Source organism: Lacerta agilis, chromosome 5, assembly GCF_009819535.1.
Source record: "Lacerta agilis isolate rLacAgi1 chromosome 5, rLacAgi1.pri, whole genome shotgun sequence".
Lineage (NCBI taxonomy): Eukaryota > Metazoa > Chordata > Lepidosauria > Squamata > Lacertidae > Lacerta > Lacerta agilis.
The window spans coordinates 64,872,127-64,891,006 of record NC_046316.1 but is presented as its reverse complement, the minus strand read 5'-3'; the positions used below and the strand labels follow the sequence as shown (position 1 = coordinate 64,891,006).

The window sequence follows — 18,880 nt, the reverse complement described above, 5'->3', positions numbered from 1 at the left end:
GAGAAATGTTAAGGAGCGCCAGCTAAAGTACCTGGAAGGCTGCTGTTTTCCTCGTGGGTTTCCCCCCCCCCTAGTTGTAGAATCAGGATCTGCACCTTGTGGGATACTTAATGGCAGCATGTTTGACAATTTCAACCTGAATGAAAATTTGCCTTTTAAGATTAAGAAAATGCTTTAAACATAACAATGAAATTAACTACAATTCCTGAAGTGTCTTTCATGTATTGCTTGCTGTACTGTTTGTTGTTGGTGTTGTGCAGTGACATACGCCATAGTTAAGATTGCAAAATCATACCTTACATAATGAATCTTAGATGCATTGGCATTCAGGAATCCAGCCGTGCAACATACCTCAGACCTCTCAGTGGTGATTACAGAAGGCACAGTGTAATTTACAAGCAGATCCTTTTTTAAAATTACATGCTTCAAACGTGACTTTTGGTCTTGCACTTGGATAGAAGAATGAGACAGAACGAGACTTTTATTCTAGTGCAGCCTGCATAAATAAACTGACTCTTTCAACCACTGTGTTGAATTGAATGTAGGTACTTGGATCAGTTCAAACAGTTCCAAGTGAATGTCTCTTGCAACATTGTTTGTAGATTGCTTAGTTTTTTTATGTCATCAACCTGTATTTCTGTTTGAACAAGAAGTGCTTTAAAGAAATTTTGACATTATTGGACACTTTATCTCTATTGATAAGCATAATGTGGTGCATATTGCAACATGCTGATTAGATAACAAGTTTGGCTTTGAACCTAAAGTTACCTGAATTCATCCTGAATTCCTAGTGCCCTTGGAGCACTATATTTTAAGGGTTATAGTTTAAATACCCAAATGTTAAGTGCAGTGTCTTGTTCCCTGATACGTGTATCGTCTAACTCTTCTCATCCAGCTTTAAACAAATTCTGTGCTGACTTCTTAGGAAATGTGATTTCTCTTTAAAGGCACTTTTTGATGTGGCCAGTTTTTATTTGTATTTAACAAAATTTATATACAGGCGACTTCCCGTTTACGCAGGGGTTACGTTCTGAACCCCCGCACACGTCAGTGAAATTGTGTGAAATGAGGAGCTGCCTGTCAGCTCAACAAAGCTCTGCTGATGCACACAGAAGAAGATTCCCCACACATCATTTGAGCTGGTCAGGGAAGCCCTGCTGTCTCTCTTACTCACCAGGAGACTCTCCCTGGAGCCTAAAGAGGATGTCCACTTCAGACTCTGAGGAGGGTCTACTTGCCAGCTGGTGGAGCAGTGGGGCTTTGGTGAGGCTCATCAGGTCTCTTTCCCCCACTTCTGGGTTTCTGGGGCTACGTGTGAACTAAATGATGCTGTGTGGGTGGGTATGCCTGTACTACTTGATTTTTTTTTTAATTAAAAAAAAATCCTCTAAGCAGTTTGCAGTAATAAAAATAGTTAAAAACAGGTATTAAAAATAATAAAAAATATTCATAAGAAGCAGGAGCTTCTCCTGTTTCTGTAAAAAGGTTATGCCTTAGGGCAACCAAGGGAGACTAATTCCAGTGGCTGGGCCTGAACCCAGACTAGAACACGTCTAACTAACATGTGACATTCAAGAACAGTTGCAGCTGCCCCAGCTCTCTGCCAACTGCAAATTTAAATTATTCTTGTATCCCACGTTTCCTCTAGTTAGGAGCACAAGGCAGCCAACAACACAAAATTTAAACAATTGTGCAAGAATATAATCACCAGAACCATTTGATCATAAAATCACATTAAATTCAGCAGTGACATTATGTGCTGTAGTTTTAGCCCTGGTTCCCTGCATGCGAGTAATTGTAGGGTAGACTCAAGCACAGTTAAGTCCGCATTCTCAAACTGTGGGCCAGAGGCCACCAGTGGGCCTCAAGACCACAGTATCCTGTGGTTGGACAGATGCTAACAGCAGCTGCTCTCTGCATGCACAGTGCAGATAGGTACACACAGGAATGGTTGTTGCTTAAGGAGTGAGGCGGCAGCAATGCAGCATGCAATGTAGGAAAAAAACAAGTGAATGGTGTGGGTGGGGGTGGGGGTGAGAGTGGAGGAAGAACTATGGAAGGTGGTGGTGGGGAGTAATTGCTCACAGTAGTTCAGAACTCCTTGTAGACAATATCCCCAGTCAGACAGGGGTGGAATGCTGATGTGGCCCCATGGCAGGAAGTTGTGCTGGGCTGGGATCCTGTCTACAAAAGAGTCCTGCAAGTGAGGATGGGGCTTTCTTTTTTTTAAAAAAAGAAAAATGTACAAAAAGACAAAAGAGCCCCCAAACATTTGTTTAGTTCCTGTAGTGTAGAAAAGTGCAGCGTATACACATGCCTGTTTGTATATGTTTAGTGCTTCGAAATAAAAAAAATGATTCAATATAACTTCAATGTACCTAAATATGTATTTTATTACATGTGTGCTTCTTTTGCAGGATGATTTTACAGAAGGAAGGCCCTCGCTCACTTTTCCGGGGATTGGGTCCTAATTTGGTAGGCGTGGCTCCATCCAGGTAAAATGAACCAATGTTATCATAGCTTATTTAGGATTAGGAGATGTGCAGAGTTTTCCAAAGTAATTATGTTATCAGACAAATAAATCTTCTAATACTTTCTCCTCTTTTGAAGCGAATGATTTGCCTCCAGATTTTGCTGGAGGAGGTGATTCCTGCCATTTCCTTCCCTACCAGCCTCCAGACAATATGTTTATTGGACCAACAACATTTTCACAAAATGAGCGTGCTTTTTGAGTTGAAACTTGCCCCATGGTTGTCAAATTTATTTTTTCTTTTCTTTTATGGACAATTTTAACTTTGCAGTGTTGTTCCCCCAAAGCATAAAGGGGATTATATACCATTTTTGCCAAAGACAGACTGGCAGAGCAATGTAAACATTGGGCTTGGAGGACCAGCGCATCAAATTCGTAGTTTCATTCAAAGCTCTGTGAGTTTGCACTGACCAGAAGCAGAAGTGCAGGGCAGTGCTTCCTTCCATATTGCTATTCCTGTGTGACCTAAATTCTGGGTCTATTGTAGGATCCATGGGGATTTGAATCCAAAGCCACTAGTGCTTGTCCCCATTTCAGGGCTTTCTACTTACTATCACCAGTGATAGCTTTCCACCTGTTAGGCTGCAGCTGTGATGTCTGCCATGGTGAAGCCCATCACCACTCTTCCTCCTCTGCTGGTGGAGGCCAGCACAGCGGCACCTAGTCGGCATTCTAGCCCCCCCCCCAAGCAATCAGCAATACAGGGCTAGGATTACACTGTGAAACTGATGTAATTTCATTTGGAGATCAATAACAAGTCCTAGAGGTTTTCTGTTTTTTATACTGTACAAAATACTCAAGTGAAACAGAAGAATAGACTTAATGCAGATAATTTGTTGCTTTGTTTCTGTAGAAGACAATAAATGTATGGTCTGAGCTATGGAAAAAAATCATTAGATTGTAATGTCAAAAATGGTGGAGGCATATGCCAAGAAACAGCTGTTCTGTGCATGAGTCACAATGGCTGCACGCCCAGTTTTGAATGCTCACTAAGACACAGTGATCTGTTTCCTCTGAATTCACTCCAGCCACCTTTTGTACGAAATAAAGATTTGATTCCGGCAGGTCCAACTTTCAGCCCACTCTCACTTGACTGTTGGGAAGCCCTTTAGACGCCATGGATGTGTTCAGACATGATACTATTATTCTAGGTAGTTTTTTGCTTTGTGTGCAACATTTTGCTTTTTCAGTACTGTGTCATTTCCATCTTGGATATTGCTCTGCTTAAAGTTTCCATAATACTAAATACTGTTTCCTTTTGTTCTGCTGTAAGCTGTTGCCACGTAGGCAAATAATTGTAGTTGTTTGGTAAGCAGAGGGAAGAAGGACCATTTGTATATCCTTAAAACAAAGTGTACATTACAATAGTGGGCAAATACAGCAGTCCCAGGCATTTTGTGTAAAAAAAAAATCAGTATGGCTGGTTTTAATGGAATTGGGTCTACAAAATAACACTGTGAAAACTTTTTTTTTGTCTTGTTCCTCGTTCAGAAATCGCAGCTGTATCTGATTCCTTCACAGCCATTCTCTTTGCTCCTTAATATTAAAACCCTGACTTTAGGGTTAGAATTCAGCCAAAGTTAATTTCTGGCTGGTTTGTGCCTCATATAAATCACATTTATTGTGCAAAATAGCAGACAATACAAACCACAGCAATATAAAAATGAAATAGTAGGTTTCTGTCTTGATGATAGATCCTAGTATTGCAACCTCCGCTCCTTACTAAAAGTTTCTGCTGAAACAACATTTTTCTTTTTTCCTAGCCCTTTTCCATTTCATAAATATTTGGGGGTGCTGTTGTGTGCACAGTATTTTTTAACATTGTGGTCCAGAAATTTGTGTCTGTAATAATGCTCTGTAATATGAGTGCAGCATTAGAGCTGGAAGAGGCTTGAAGGCAAACGGTTCATTTTTCCTCACCCACCAGATGCTTTCCTTTTAAACTTGACAAGAAGAGATTATTCTGTAGTAGCCATCTTGCATTAATTTGCAAGGAAAGTGGGCAAAAGTAAGGTGTATCACATAAGATGGGAATAGTATTCTAATAAGTTTAATGCAGTAGTTTGGTGTATAGCTCCTTAAGCCATAGAAAGGCGCAGGCAGTCTTGTGTGTTTTGTGTCTCAGATTAGCCTCAGGAAATAATTTAACCTGTTTCTCTCTCTTTCTCATTAAAATGTGGCTGTGGACTTTACCCAATTTTCATGCTAGGCTTGTCCATTTGCTAATGTATTCTCAGGCTTATGAATGAACATAGCACACTTTTTCCAGTCATCAGCCATGGACAAATACTTTTGTGTTTCATTTAAACATCCACTAAGTAGCTTTAACAGCTTCTCTCTGTTTGAATAAGCTTGTTTCTTAACATGCATAGCATACACCATTGATTATGGATTCCATTTTGTTCATTACATCACGTAAAACAACCACTTTATCAGGTCCTTGTGAAAGGCTGCATGTTTGAGGAGCTAATGATGTTAACTTAATGTTCTGTTTCATGAAGACTGTTCATATAGAGGCTGTTCATATAGCAACCTCTGCTGATTGTATGTGGTTTTTTTTTGTTATAACATGTAAAATGTTACTACCATTCAAAAGTCAATGTACTGTACATCAGTTAAATTTTAGAGTATTACAGAATTATTCCTTGGTGTGTGCTTAATTACTATGTGTACATTAAATATGTTTTAAGTGACTTGTTAGGTAATGTAGAGTAGCACAAATTTGAAACAAAGCTGTTAAAATAAAATATATAATAAAGATTGTAGAAAATTCTCTCCTGCCCCCTTGTGGCAAGATTATCTATGTTGCAAAAAGTTGATTATATGATTTATTTATTTATTTATTTATTTGCAACAAATATATACCAGTATTTACTAGGGTAGTTTGTTATCTGCTTTAAACATTTAAAACTAAATATATATACTTGCCTATCAGGCACTTTAAAACATCTCAACATGAAAATGAAGTGAAGCACTAGTTTTTGTGCTGGATCTAAATAGCTTCTTCGGGAATGGCTTGAAAGGCTTGGGTGTGCTCTGTGGCAATTTTAAATCCCTATTTAAAAAAGTGGACCACTTTTTTTAAAAAAATTGCTGGATTTTTAAAACTAGCTCAAGTGTTAAAGAACTTTTTACTACTTAGTTCTAATTAATTAATTAAATAAATTTGTATACTGGCCTTCATCTGAAGATCACAGGGTGGTTCACAAAATAAAAATAACAAGATTGCATTCACCAACTGTGTTAGCAAGTAAACTATGTGCTCCTACTACATGTAGCTGTTGCCTGGTCAACTTTCTTGGTTTTCAGTGACTGTGGAGAGAAAAACTATGATAGTAGGTGATTCATAATGCTTTTGAACATCCAAAACATTTCATTGCTTGTATTAACTTGCAGCTGTAAGCAAGGCCCCCTTGTGGGTGTCGTTTGTTTGTTTAGAAGAATATTTTTTTCCCTATCTTGCAGCTTTAAATGTGGCTGCATTTTGCATTTGATTTTTATTTGTAATGTTCCATTTGACAATGTAAGATAGTTTCTAAATCTCTTATTTATTTATTTATTTTGTAAATATAAAACTGTATTGAAATGACTTCATAATACAGTGGTACCTTGGTTGTCGACCTTAATCCCTTCCAGGAGTCAGTTCAACTCCTGGAACCGTTCACAAACCAAGGCACGGCTTCCGATTGGCTGCAGGAGCTTCCTGCACTCAAGCGGAAGCTGCATCGAACATTCAGCTTCCAAAGTACATTAAAAACCGGAACACTTCGGGTTTTCAGTGTTCGGGAGCCAAAACGTATGAGTACCAACACGTTTGAGAACCAAGGTACAACTGTATGGCAGCATCTCAATACAGTGGTACCTCTGGTTATGAACACTTCAAGTTACGAGCTCCGCTAACCCGGAAATAGCTGCAAACTAGGAAATGCAAGAGGCGCACACTCAGCGGGAGGCTCCATTAATGAAAGCGCGCCTCAGTATAAGAACAGTTTCAGCTTAAGAACGGACCTCTGGAACTAATTAAGTTCGTAACCAGAGGTACCACTGTATTGTCCTTGCTTGGTGCTCTTGAAGGATCCAACAGAGGGTGAAACATACCAACTTGCCACAGTTCAGACCTAGCCATTTTGTAAGTCAGAACTTACAAAAGTCACTACAGTGGTACCTCTGGTTACATACTTAATTCATTCCGGAGGTCCGTTCTTAACCTGAAACTGTTCTTAACCTGAAGCACCACGTTAGCTAATGGGACCTCCCACTGCTGCTGCGCCGCCAGAGCACGATTTCCGTTCTTATCCTGAAGCGTTATTTCTGGGTTAGCGGAGTTTGTAACCTGAAGTGTATGTAACCCAAGGTACCACTGTGGTGTATTCTTACCACCACCCAGTAGTTCTAGTAATTCATATGATGCAGATCTAAGAGGAATTAGAAGTTCACAGAGTGTGGTGAGGTTGAGGATCCATGCTTGGGTCTTTCTGCAGAACTTCTGAAAGAACTAGCACTGCTTCCTTTTATTGCTTTCAATGGTACATTTATATTTCAATGGAGAAAGAGACCTATCTGCTTGGAATGCACTTCCATGCAACTATCATCACCGTTACTAGTTTTAGTACAAAGCTGTATTGTATTGATCATATTTAACTTGTTTTCTTTTCAGAGCAATATATTTTGCTGCATACTCCAATTGCAAGGAAATGCTGAATAATATATTTGAGCCAGAATCTACGAAGGTACACATGACTTCAGCTGGAGTAGCAGGTAAGGATCTGTAACTTTGTGCTTTAATTATGTGGAAAGCCTTTTAGTGTTAGAGTGGCTATGGTGAATGGGGAGCTGCAGAAATACAGGAAATGGTTGGTTCGGGGTATAGTGGCAGAATGGCTGGGCAGACTGTCTTCTGTTCTGAAATGCTACATATGAAAGTTTATGGCTTGAGAATGAATACAGAATTTATGGTATATGAACAGACTTGCTTGCTGTCATTCCAGATAACGTAAGTCATGGGGACTTAATTTCCAATTTGCTAAGCCAATTTTATAGGAACTAAAGAAGCCAGCAATGAGACCACTCCTTGCCCCTTCATTTTATTTTGCAAACTCCTTCCTATGTTAAGACAACTGCTCTGACTTTCTGTAATAATATACCAGCAGATTTTGGTCACCCTCCTATGCTTGAAATATTTAAAATTTGCTGCAGTATTAGGAAATCTGGTTCCCCTCCCCCCCACTTTGATAAGGTGATAGAAAGCCAGTAAATATGTTTTTCCTATTTTGGAGGTGAATAAGCCTCTTGGGGAAAGAGTGAAATAAAAATGCAATCCAGCACAATTCTTTGCAGTACTGCTGACTTCATGAGCTTTACTCCAGAGTCATTGTGCATGGGTTTACAGCCTGTGGGTGCAGTGCCGCCTACCCTTTCCCCCAAGAGTAGCCCCACCGGAACCAGGGGGATTTACTGAATGTTTCAGTTCATGGCTTAAATGTAGATTCTTTTTGTGTACTTCCTCTAGCATAACAGCCATGGCGTGTTTTGTAGAGTTTTTTTTTTATTGATTTCTGTTTCTTCAAAAGAAAAGAATGGGGCTAAAGTGGGACACAATAGTTCTTAATACACTTGCAGGGAGTATGATAGCTTCTGCTGTGAATCTTCTCTATATAGCTTACAAATATTTTAGACATTTTTAGAGTAGCTCACAAATAGTTCTGATGAAAGAAAATTATAATGGCCCAATAATTCAACCAACCCTGTAGCATAAGGTTTCTCCCGAAGTGGGCACTGTGGCCCAAATGTTCTTTTTTAAAAACTAAAAAATGTTAGATCTAAGAAATAAATAGAAAAGAAAACTGTGTTCTTAAGATAATGGTCTGGCATGCTTAGAACTGTACTTCTAATATAATTTATCTCTTTTTACACTCCACTGAAGGAATCCATGGGGGATGAAATGGGTTGGGTGGGAGAGGGATAACTGTGTGGTTGGCTATTCTTTTGAAACTGCACCTCAATTAATTGCTTCAGAGGCTTTGTTAATATGAAAGACTATTCTGTTACCTGTGTTTTTTTTTTCCTCCAGAGAAATTTCTAAAGAAATATTATTTCTCTTGACAAAAGAGCAGAGCAGAAGATAAGAAAATGGATTAGTAATCTTAAGATTATTATTTTTTAGTTTATGCAATGTATATTGCACACAGAAGGTTATTCAGAACTAACTTAAAGGTTCCTTATCTGTTTTTCGTAAGAGATGTGCATCTTTACCCTGTTAAATAAAGATGTGAAAAACTGATTTGTTGGCAAGTTTCATATCTACATACTTGTCCAGTAATAATTTCTGTATTGGTATTTGAATTTTTGCTATTTAAACCCTGGGTTTACGAAACTTAAATTTTGAATCGCTTGAGACACTTAGATATTTCTGTTTGTCATTTTAAGACCTGTACATATTTTATTCTACTTTTAAAATGCGAAGCTGCCTCTTTTGCACTTCTGTGGCTTTGATCTTACCACTAGAAATTATTTTGCTCTTGTGCTCATGCAATACTGACGGAGCATTAACGTTCAGCTTTGCAGTTATGCACCTAAACCACATGGTTGGTGAAAGAATGTCCCATGCAGATTGGCTCGAAAGGTAGCTATTTTTTTCCTCTTGAACTAGCATAGCTTTAGGATGCTAGAAATCCCATAGACTCCATTTTAAAACCTCCGCTAAAGATGCATAAAATACTGATTCATAGTGTTGGCTGTGTAGCCATACAACTAATATAAAGGGCCGTTAACATAGCTTGTAAGAAAAAAATGCTAACCTTGTCACTTTTCTAATTGCTTCTTAAAACTTTCATTGAATGCACTAAATTATGCTATTAACAATTGTACCCACAAGGTCTGTTTTGGCTTAAAATTCAAAGTTGCTTGAACAATTAAGAAGTATGAGGCGTTTTTCTGTCTTGGCTTCTCAAAAAAAATATTTTATTGAAACCTTTTTTAATAGATGTTTTTATTGTGCTTTCATATCACTAGCAATTGTAAATATATATACCATTTGATTTGAGTCACTTGACACCAAAACAGTCTCCAAATTACACACTCAGAATATTGCTATACTCTGTTTCGGTTGTGGAATATTTTTTAAATTAGCTTTTATTTGAAACCTTGTAGACAGTATTTCTTTTTAAATTTCTAAAAAAATCTTTCAAAATCTGAAATGTTTAAAATTCATGCTATTCTGTACCTAATTTTTATTGTACTTTCACTCTCTAATGAAGAAGAAGCATTTTTGTCAGACATTTTTTTCACAACCCTTATTGGAGTTGCTTATCATCCTTCATTCTGGAATGTATTTGGGGTTAAGTTAGACCAGTATGCAGGGCCACTTGTATTCAGCTATAGAATTGCTGCAGAACCCAGGGGACCCTTATCCAGCCAGACTGCCATCATGCTCTCATTCCACCCTCAATATGTTGCCTAGTGAGTTCAATCAACAAAATGCCTTATTTTTAAGCTCCATTTGCTTTGCTGAATAGAAATAGCAAAAATAAACTAGTCTAAGAATGTAAAGAAAGCCTGATTGGATTTTTTTTCCTTTGCAAACTATACTTGTACAGGGAAATTAACAGAACTCCTCAAAGATATTTAGTTGCCTCAGTTACAAAAAAAAGCTAGCTCCAAAATGAGTCTATCATCTCAGTCTAAAGCCTTGCATACACTCCAGTGTGTATACAGAATGTCAGGAAGCCAGCCAGCAATAAATCACATGGAGTATGTGAAGTTAACTATTAGCAGAAACAAAGCCTGCTCAGAGGAGCCAGGTCTAATTAGCACAGCAACTCTTCCTGGTAGATCTTGTCCCTATGAGGCAGTTGTGGGGACTGAAGATCCCTACCTTTCCAAAGCTGGCTAAATCTCCTCTCACGAGTCCTTCCCAAGCAATCTGAGACTCCACCGACATGTCTGTCTCTGCTCTTCCCTCTTCATACCACTTTGGGTCCTGCGAGACCAGGGGAAAGGGAGCTTGTCACAGCAGGAGGGGAGACACCCTGGCTTCTTTACCAGTCTGACTCATCCCTGTCTCTTGGTCTCCATCTGCTCCTGCTTCAGATTCTGGACTTATCTCTGCTAGACTCTTCCTGCTCACTAAACCCTGTTACCTCTTCAGCTTCCAACAGCACCTTCTCCTAGTCTTCTCTCTCTTCTCCCTCTGACCACTCATCATCGTCCCACCTGGGCTCTGACATGCCTTCTTCCTGGTGCCTCCCACCATTCCACTGTGTCCAGCCAGTCCATGATACAGAATTACATGATTCAGTTTAGTATAATATACCCTCTTGAATGTGTGGAAGCTGGGCATTTCATTCTACCTTGTCCTTTGAGGTGGTGTTGCGGTGGGGTAGTGCATTGTGAATTTCAGAGTTTCACATGTAACGGAGAGCAATGCTACTTTGGGTTAAAGAGCAGTGACACTTTCTTTTGTGATTTTGTTGACACTATACACCAAACTGTTTGGTGGAACAGTTGGAAGCTATTGTGTTCTAAGGAGCATTCCTGTTCCATCAACTACAACATGCTCTGTAATCTTTGATAACCTCATGCCCTTTACTGTTAAGTCATTTGCTGTTTTCATAGAACGAACTCATAGACACAAGTTTAAAAAGTTGTATGGAAGACGTTCTGTCAAGTTACACTTAGTCCTGCTTTCCATTATAACCGAAGAGAGAAGTTAATGGCTTAATTGAGTTATGTGATCTGTTCTAATTTTGCCTGTCTTCCCCTTGCTTTATACTTCCCAAAGACTCAAAATTAGCTTAATCTATAACTTCAAACATTTGCAAAATAGGTACAAGTTATTCAATTCAGGCATGTCTCAAATTTTAAATTAAAATGGTTTCAACGTGACTTTAAGGCTTGTTTTTCTGCCCATTGTGACAAGGTTAGCATTTTTATTTGACATTTCGCACATACACACCCAGCACTTTGGGCTTTTAAAAACAAGTATAGGTAAGTATTTTGCAAGCTATTAAATGGTTAAACTGCTGCAGATGGCAGAAATTTCAGTACTCAGTGCATTTTGCAAAACTTTTTTTTAAAAAATACCTGTGGCCTGTACTACTTTTTTCCTTTTTTATTGTTCTAAACTTTTTTAAAAAGTTAGATCTCACATTTACTAATTCACAAATCCTTCCATTGGGATTCAGTTTTGTCACATATGTCTGATGAGGTCACTGCTTGTTGTTATGATACAGAAAAGCCTGTGTCTATTTTAGGCATTTACTGTACATTTCTCCCGTGAAAAGAGTGAGATCGTGTCATCTCATGCTCCCCATCCGCAGGTCACTTCCTGCAGAAATATGGACTAACTTAAACCTCGTGAGTACTGAACTGAGCGTCTCTTGCAGCCTCTAGCGTAAGAACCACACCTTGGGTTTGTAACCACTCTTAAACAAACAATGTAAGAGGAATATTTTTATTTGAATTCCAGTTGTATACATTGTTTTAATACATCACCCAGCTATTCCTTCCAGTGCAGCCTGGGGAAAGGTGGAAAAACAGTTTTATGGACTACTGTTGCGTGTTTAGCCAAGTTGGTGAAATTACAGTCCTTATTGACAATCCGTAGGATTCCTATCTTTAATTTATATATTTCTATTTTATTTAGGCAAAGTATTTCAGAACTGCCCTTAAATAATAGTACAGTTAACTATATGTGTCACCACAGTCTTTCCTTTCTATTTAAATTTTGTTGGCATAATATGTATTCACATGCATCTATCAATACATTATCCCTTGTGAACAGAGACAACACAGATACATACCTGGGATCTTAGCTGTTTTATTTTTAAGCTCCTTATTTGGTTAGAGGTTCACATGAATTGCTTTCAGAAATAAATAGCAGACTAAAATAAGGCCTATAATTCCCATTGCATACTAGGACTTCTGAGTCAAATACACACATACTAGGACTTCTGAGTCAAATACACACATACACACAGATTGCACTGAGCAGCTTTTTGTTTTGTTTTAATTGAGCCATATAAATGGCCTTAAATATTTTGCATTGAATTCCAGTATTTAAAGATAATAATTAACTAAAACATTACACATTTACACAAACTAAAGGGCTTCTTCCATTCACATAAGGGACTCTGATCCAATGGAGGCTCCTACTGGAGGATGGAGAGTGGGAGAAGGTAATTTTTTCTGATTTCCCACCCCCTAGCACCATCCCCATGCTGTTCAGATAGTCTCCTACCCCATGGAGCAGATGTTCAGGGAAAAGAACGAATTGGCAAAAAAAATTAAAAAATCTTCACTTTCCTCTGATCATGGAAAATTTGGATCCAGCCCTATAGATATGCAGCTGGGTCAAAGCTGAAGTCATATATAGTCACAGTTTAAATGCATTTTGGTATGAGACATTCCTATGAGCAGCATTTGAACCCTCATAATAGCTTGTAAAATTTAGCCAAGTTTTAAACGCGATCTGATGGATTGATTCAACAACTGCCAAAAGATTAACCCCTCTTTTGTAGCATGTGCATTTGTTTTAGTGAACTTTCCCTCCAGCAGTTTTTTTTGTGTGTGTGTCCAAGCACCTTGGTGCTTTTAAATTTGGGATTGCAGTATTATAAAGCTGAGCATTGCTTAAGTCTTAAAAGTAAAAACTGGGCACAATCTGCCCAGTGCTAAATACTCTTCTGAGTTGCATTAAGTACATTGTTACTTCCTCAGTTGTAACAAGGGACATAAACATTGTCCAACATACGCAGTGTCTTGATTCTCTTCCTTTTTAGGCTTGTATAGGTTCCAAAGATGCTAAGTATAAGCATGTTTGCTTGCATTTATACCCAGGACTTGAAATTGGGTTCATGGAATGTTGTACCCATTCTCTTCTCTGCTTCTGTTCCCCTTTATATTACCAATTAGAAATACATTAAGGCTACAGACCTTTACACACTTACCTGGAAGTTAGCCGCATTGTACTCAGTGTATTTGCTTCTGAGTAGACCTGTGTCTACATGTGCTGTAAGCAGTAAACATCACTGGCAGGCAGACAATTTAGTTAACTCTCCATAAAACCATTTCATAGTGATTAATCTAGGGCTGCTAGGGCACAGTTCCTTTTGTGTCCTGTATTATATCCCGTATGCATTGGCAATATCTAAACCAATTCTCCAGGTTTGTTGAACCATTGGCCTTCCTCTTCAAGTACGAAACCAAAAAAGAACCCTTCCACTATTAATGCACTTATGCAGTATTTCTGTGGCTAAAAGCCAAATATGATGCCTGTGTTTAGGAAGAACAATGACTTGAGGGATGCAAACATTAAAAGGAGCTTAACATTAGCTAGGCATATTGCCATTTAGCCAAACAATATTAATTACCAGTTCTGCTTCTGTGCAAGTAATTAAAGTGTGCTTTTTATGACATGAAGTAAGAAAAAGTTTTGTAACATCAACTAAATGTTAAAACAGTTAAGATCCTTTGGCACTTCTTTTATTAACCTTTTCAGTTAAACTTATGTGCAAGTTTCCAGCCGATGTGAATACCAATAGAAATTATCGGGGGGGGGGGGACTGGTATGCAAACTTTCCTTTTTGTCTAGTTCACTAGTAGGCTTTTCCATTCTGTTGTGAAATGTGCATGGGAGATGCACCGCAAAAGGTGTTCCTGAACACTCACTTCTGCAAGAGGAGAGCAGGATTTGCATGGTTAGAGGAATGATTTGCATGTCATTCCAGTTGAATAAATAGTAATAAATTGGGTACTCTGAGCACAACAAATTCCCAACCTCCCTTCTGCAGACATTTTACCGGATATACAATGCATTTTATATTATAACTGTACAGTTCTCAAAAGCTGCCCTCCTTCCTGCTTTTCTATTCTTTATGGTAGTGTAGTGTAGTGAGAGATGTTATTTGCAAGTGGCAAAACAGTCACATTATTGGCTGTTAATCCTGTTTAGATTTTGAGTAGCTACTTTCCTTTCAAAACTCATTTTTGTATGTTTGTACAAGTATTCCTGGGACCAACCAAAAACCCTTGCTTTGAATGCTAGTGGAACTCACTGGCACAATTAATACAACATCCTGCTAAATTATACTGTATAAACTATGCTGTGTTGATGTACAGTAACGTGTCTCTGAGCTGTACAACATTAAGTAGTTAACATGTTTTTATGATTTGATTTGTAGTTCTGTTTTATAAATTAAATTTGCAGAGAACATTTTAGACTCTTCTGGCATGATTTAGTTTCACTGCAGTTTGCTTTTGTTTGGAGTGCATTTAAATTCAGTTAGCCTAGTCTCACTCTGGCTGTTTGAAAGATATTTTTAATGAATAAATGGGCAGAAATTGGGTTCTAGATGTACTTATGGCTAGTTACTAAGAAAAAATAAAGAGGCTTTATTTTATTGAAATCTTGCAAAAAAAATATTGGCTACGTGGACTGGAAAAAACAATAAAATGTCAAGATGCCTACTTTTGGTTTTTAACCATTAGCATAGCACAAGTCAGTTTGTATCAACTTGTGTCTTTATTCATGTTTTAGCTTTGCTGTTTTTCATTATGTTTGCAAAACTAATCTTTCTTTTTTAATATTTATTTAGGTTTCACTGCAATCACCGCAACCAATCCAATTTGGCTAATAAAGACACGATTACAACTTGATGCAAGGTATTGAACTCCTTTTAAAAATGTGAATATTGTCCCCAATGCTATTTAATATCTATATGAAGTTGCTGGGAATGGTCTTTAGGAGATTTGGTGTGAAGTATCATCACTCCCCGGAAAAGACCCTGATGTTCGGAAAGATTGAGGGCACAAGGAGAAGGGTACGACAGAGGACGAGATGGTTGGACAGTGTTCTCCAGGCTACCAACATGAGTCTGACCAAACTGTGGGAGGCAGTGGAAGACAGGAGTGCCTGGCGTGCTCTGGTCCATGGGGTCACGACACGACTAAACAACAACAATCATCAGTACCTCTTATGATTTCTGTAACATCTGAATATATAACCTGAACACCTGGGCTAGTTTTAGATGTCATTTCAGTGTTCATATGAAAGGTGTATGTTTTCTGTAGCTTGCAAGTAGACTTACAAAATGAAATAATGAAATGGGAAACTTTTACAGATATGGGGAGTGGTGTCTGCATCTGGCAAAATATATTAAAGCTCTTCTGAGTGTTGAATTTCTCCCCCCTCTTTCAGGAATCGTGGAGAAAAACGGATGAGCGCTTTTGAATGTGTGCGCAGGGTTTATCAGACAGATGGAATTAAAGGGTTTTACCGAGGAATGTCTGCGAGCTATGCAGGCATATCAGAAACTGTTATTCACTTTGTTATTTATGAGAGTATTAAGCGAAGACTTTTGGAGTATAAGTCTGCTTCTGCTATGGATGAGGAAGATGAAACTGTCAAAGAAGCATCTGACTTTGTTGGCATGATGATGGCTGCAGCTACTTCGAAAACTTGTGCTACATCCATAGCCTATCCACATGGTAAGGGAGGCTTTTCTTAAGCAAATCAGCAACCAAATATATATATTTTTTCCAATGCAAGAGATAAGTTACTTTTGTTTTGGTAAATATTTTGCTATTTTAAAAAGATGTTTCCCAATTGCCTATAACCCAATACATTTATCACATTTTGCCTGTGCACAGGTTTTAGTATTTTAATACCCTTTTTTTTCTTTTTATATACTGCTCTATTGTCTTATATGTTGCTTTTGAGTACTGTTTTGGCTTAAAAAATGTGTCCTGCAACGGATGAAATAAGTAATGCATTGTAGAAGTAGGCAACACTGTGATCCTTCCAAGATTGTGGAAAGCTGTCCTCAAGATAAAATGTTTTCTCCTTTTTTGATGCAGAGGTTGTGCGAACAAGACTACGAGAAGAAGGAACAAAGTACAGGTCTTTTTTTCAGACACTGTCTTTGCTTGTGCGAGAAGAAGGCTATAACGCCCTATACCGTGGCCTAACAACGCATCTGATTAGACAGATTCCAAACACAGCTATAATGATGTCTACGTATGAAGTGGTAGTCTACTTACTGAATGGATAGCAATATTACCAGCTGTGTTCAGGAAGATGAAAGACCAAAAGCTTGCAGTGGACCATGAACTCTCAGTGTGGGTAGGTAGGAGTAAAATCTATCAAGAACATGCAGCTATGGACAAAATGGAAGGCTATTAGGCAGTCATGCTGCCTCATCATATGGTGTCTTTTGCAATGTGGTGATCTGAAGCTGCTCCTAAAGGATTGCCTTTAAACTCCTCATATTTCAACGTTGCAATTTTCTCCTATTGTGTCAACTTTTCTAACGCTATGCAGTGAGCATCAGACACTTGGTTGTGAGCAAGGAAGGGAAGTAACAACATGTGTGTTCTCACTGGAAAGCGTACATCTCTTTTTCGACTCGCGTTCATTGCTGGTTTAAAATGTATTTTCTGTTACTGCACAGTAGCCAGTTTGAAGGGTATGCCTGTGCTCATTTAAAGCAGATTCATAAATGCTTATCTCTTGAAACTCCACTTTTGCAGTCTGAAATAAAATGAAAGACGAAGATTCACTAAGCTTCCCACTTTACTACCTCAGGGGATCTGACAGGGAACTTAGGTTTCTTACTACAGAAAAGGTGGCCTTTATTTGTAGAGGTGAAGATGGGCGACAGGCTGTTTGTTTTGTACTGAGTTCCACTTGCTTTAATATCAGACCCTAGTGTTGCAGCAGTATGCTGTTTTAATTGCCCTGAGTATTTTCTACAGTGGAAATAGAGAAGAGCCTTAAGATCCACCTGAAATCAAATCCTCCTGTCTCCAGTTTTGTACAATTTGTGTCCATAAATCCCTTTGGAACTTAAAACACCTCTAAATGTATTAAGGACCACAGCATTGTGGAGCAAACCACCAGCAAAGAGAAATTGGCTTGGTGTGTTGGAAGGGCTTTTAGCATGCTGCTTTTAAATCCTTGCAAACCGACAAACAGTATGTGATTAAACGGCAGGATATTGGGTGCTTACGCAGCATTGTGCTTGCTTTAAACAAACTTATGTTCATCTAGGGCTTTTACCTAAACTAACCTAATACTGCTGTAACTAGAATACCAAACTCTACTAGATTTCAGTAACACATAGGGCACACTTTAGCCATGTCAAAAATTGAGTGCTAAGATTGTGGCTTGGAATGAACCAGAGAAGATAATTGAATACCTTGGGGTTTAGGCATCGCCTTTTGCTTTATTCCTTGCTTGCTCCTGAAGCACTTTGCAGAAAACCACATAAGTGGTTTTCCCCAATGTTTGACTTTGAACATCTTAATGCTTCTTATACAGCATGTACTGCTGCATTTTAAGAGCAGACATTTGCATGATTCACATTATCTTTGAAAAGCAACATTGACAAAGCAGGCCACTCGAAATAATGCAGATAACCTGTTGGTTCTAACAATAAACACACCCTACATTTTTACCTTTTAACATACGTCCTGTCATTACAATGCAGCTGTGTTAAATGGTAATGACACCAGGGGAGAAGATTTGTAATTTAGAGCACAACCCTGCCACCAAGTAGTTTCAGAGTGCAATCTGATGCTTTTCTCCTTGGGAATAATCCTTGTTGAGTTCAGTAGGACTTATTCCCAGGTTAAGTCTTTATAGGATTCCACCCTAAACCAGATAAATGTTGAGTGTGTTTATATCTCACTCACTTATAGCAATTAAACATAAGTGCTTCCTCTTGGCAGTCCTGTACCCTAATCTTTGTAATGCTCAGCTCATGAAAAAGTTGTTTTTTAAAAAAATACGACATTTTATTCCTCTCTGAACTGTGCAGAAACAGGCATATCATGGCTTTATTTTGCTAGGCCAAATAATGCTGGAACTGTCAAATGTGTGCACAGTCCGAACAGCAGTTTCTTTGGGTTTATGTGTCCTCCGGCCTGTGGCAGAAATGTCTCAATGTAGGCTTGCAAACCATTGGTCTGAAGATAGTGTTCAGTACCACTCCTTGCTAGAGTCACTAATGAAGAACAGTGACCTGTCAGGTTTTTTCAGTAGGGAGCAAACAAGTCTATTTCTTTTCCTTAATGTTGTAAGTGATCTCATTATAGCCATTATACGCACATTACCATAAACTTGGCAAATGTAGTCATATTCCTTTAGTGATTAATATGAAAACCTATTTAAAGGAACTGTTCTTCAGTAACCTGTGTTTTAAGCTAGTTTCTTCCTGCATATAAATATTTGTAGATTTTGCTGCTGTCATCCATGGGTAAGAAATGGCAAATGTGCTAAAGGACCATATAAAGGCCAAAGTGTGAAATGTTAAATTCTTTAATTATAAGCCTGAGTTACTTCTGGGGGTGGGG

At 38.4% G+C, this 18,880-nt stretch overlaps 1 protein-coding gene across 3 annotated transcripts in view; it reads left to right on the top strand.

The window, feature by feature from the left end:
* The window catches only part of SLC25A36 (solute carrier family 25 member 36), a 37,106-nt gene extending 18,805 nt beyond the window's left edge, over positions 1-18,301 (top strand). For 2 of the 3 annotated variants that reach the window (XM_033150245.1, XM_033150243.1), the window contains 5 exons: positions 2,418-2,495; positions 7,188-7,288; positions 15,124-15,190; positions 15,726-16,015; positions 16,385-16,578. In XM_033150245.1, coding sequence (XP_033006136.1) covers positions 2,418-2,495; positions 7,188-7,288; positions 15,124-15,190; positions 15,726-16,015; positions 16,385-16,578 — 730 coding nt within the window. Of the gene's footprint in view, positions 1-2,417; positions 2,496-7,187; positions 7,289-15,123; positions 15,191-15,725; positions 16,016-16,384 lie in introns of all 3 variants that reach the window. The other variant, XM_033150244.1, reaches the window with a different exon arrangement.
* Positions 18,302-18,880: the final 579 nt, after the last annotated feature.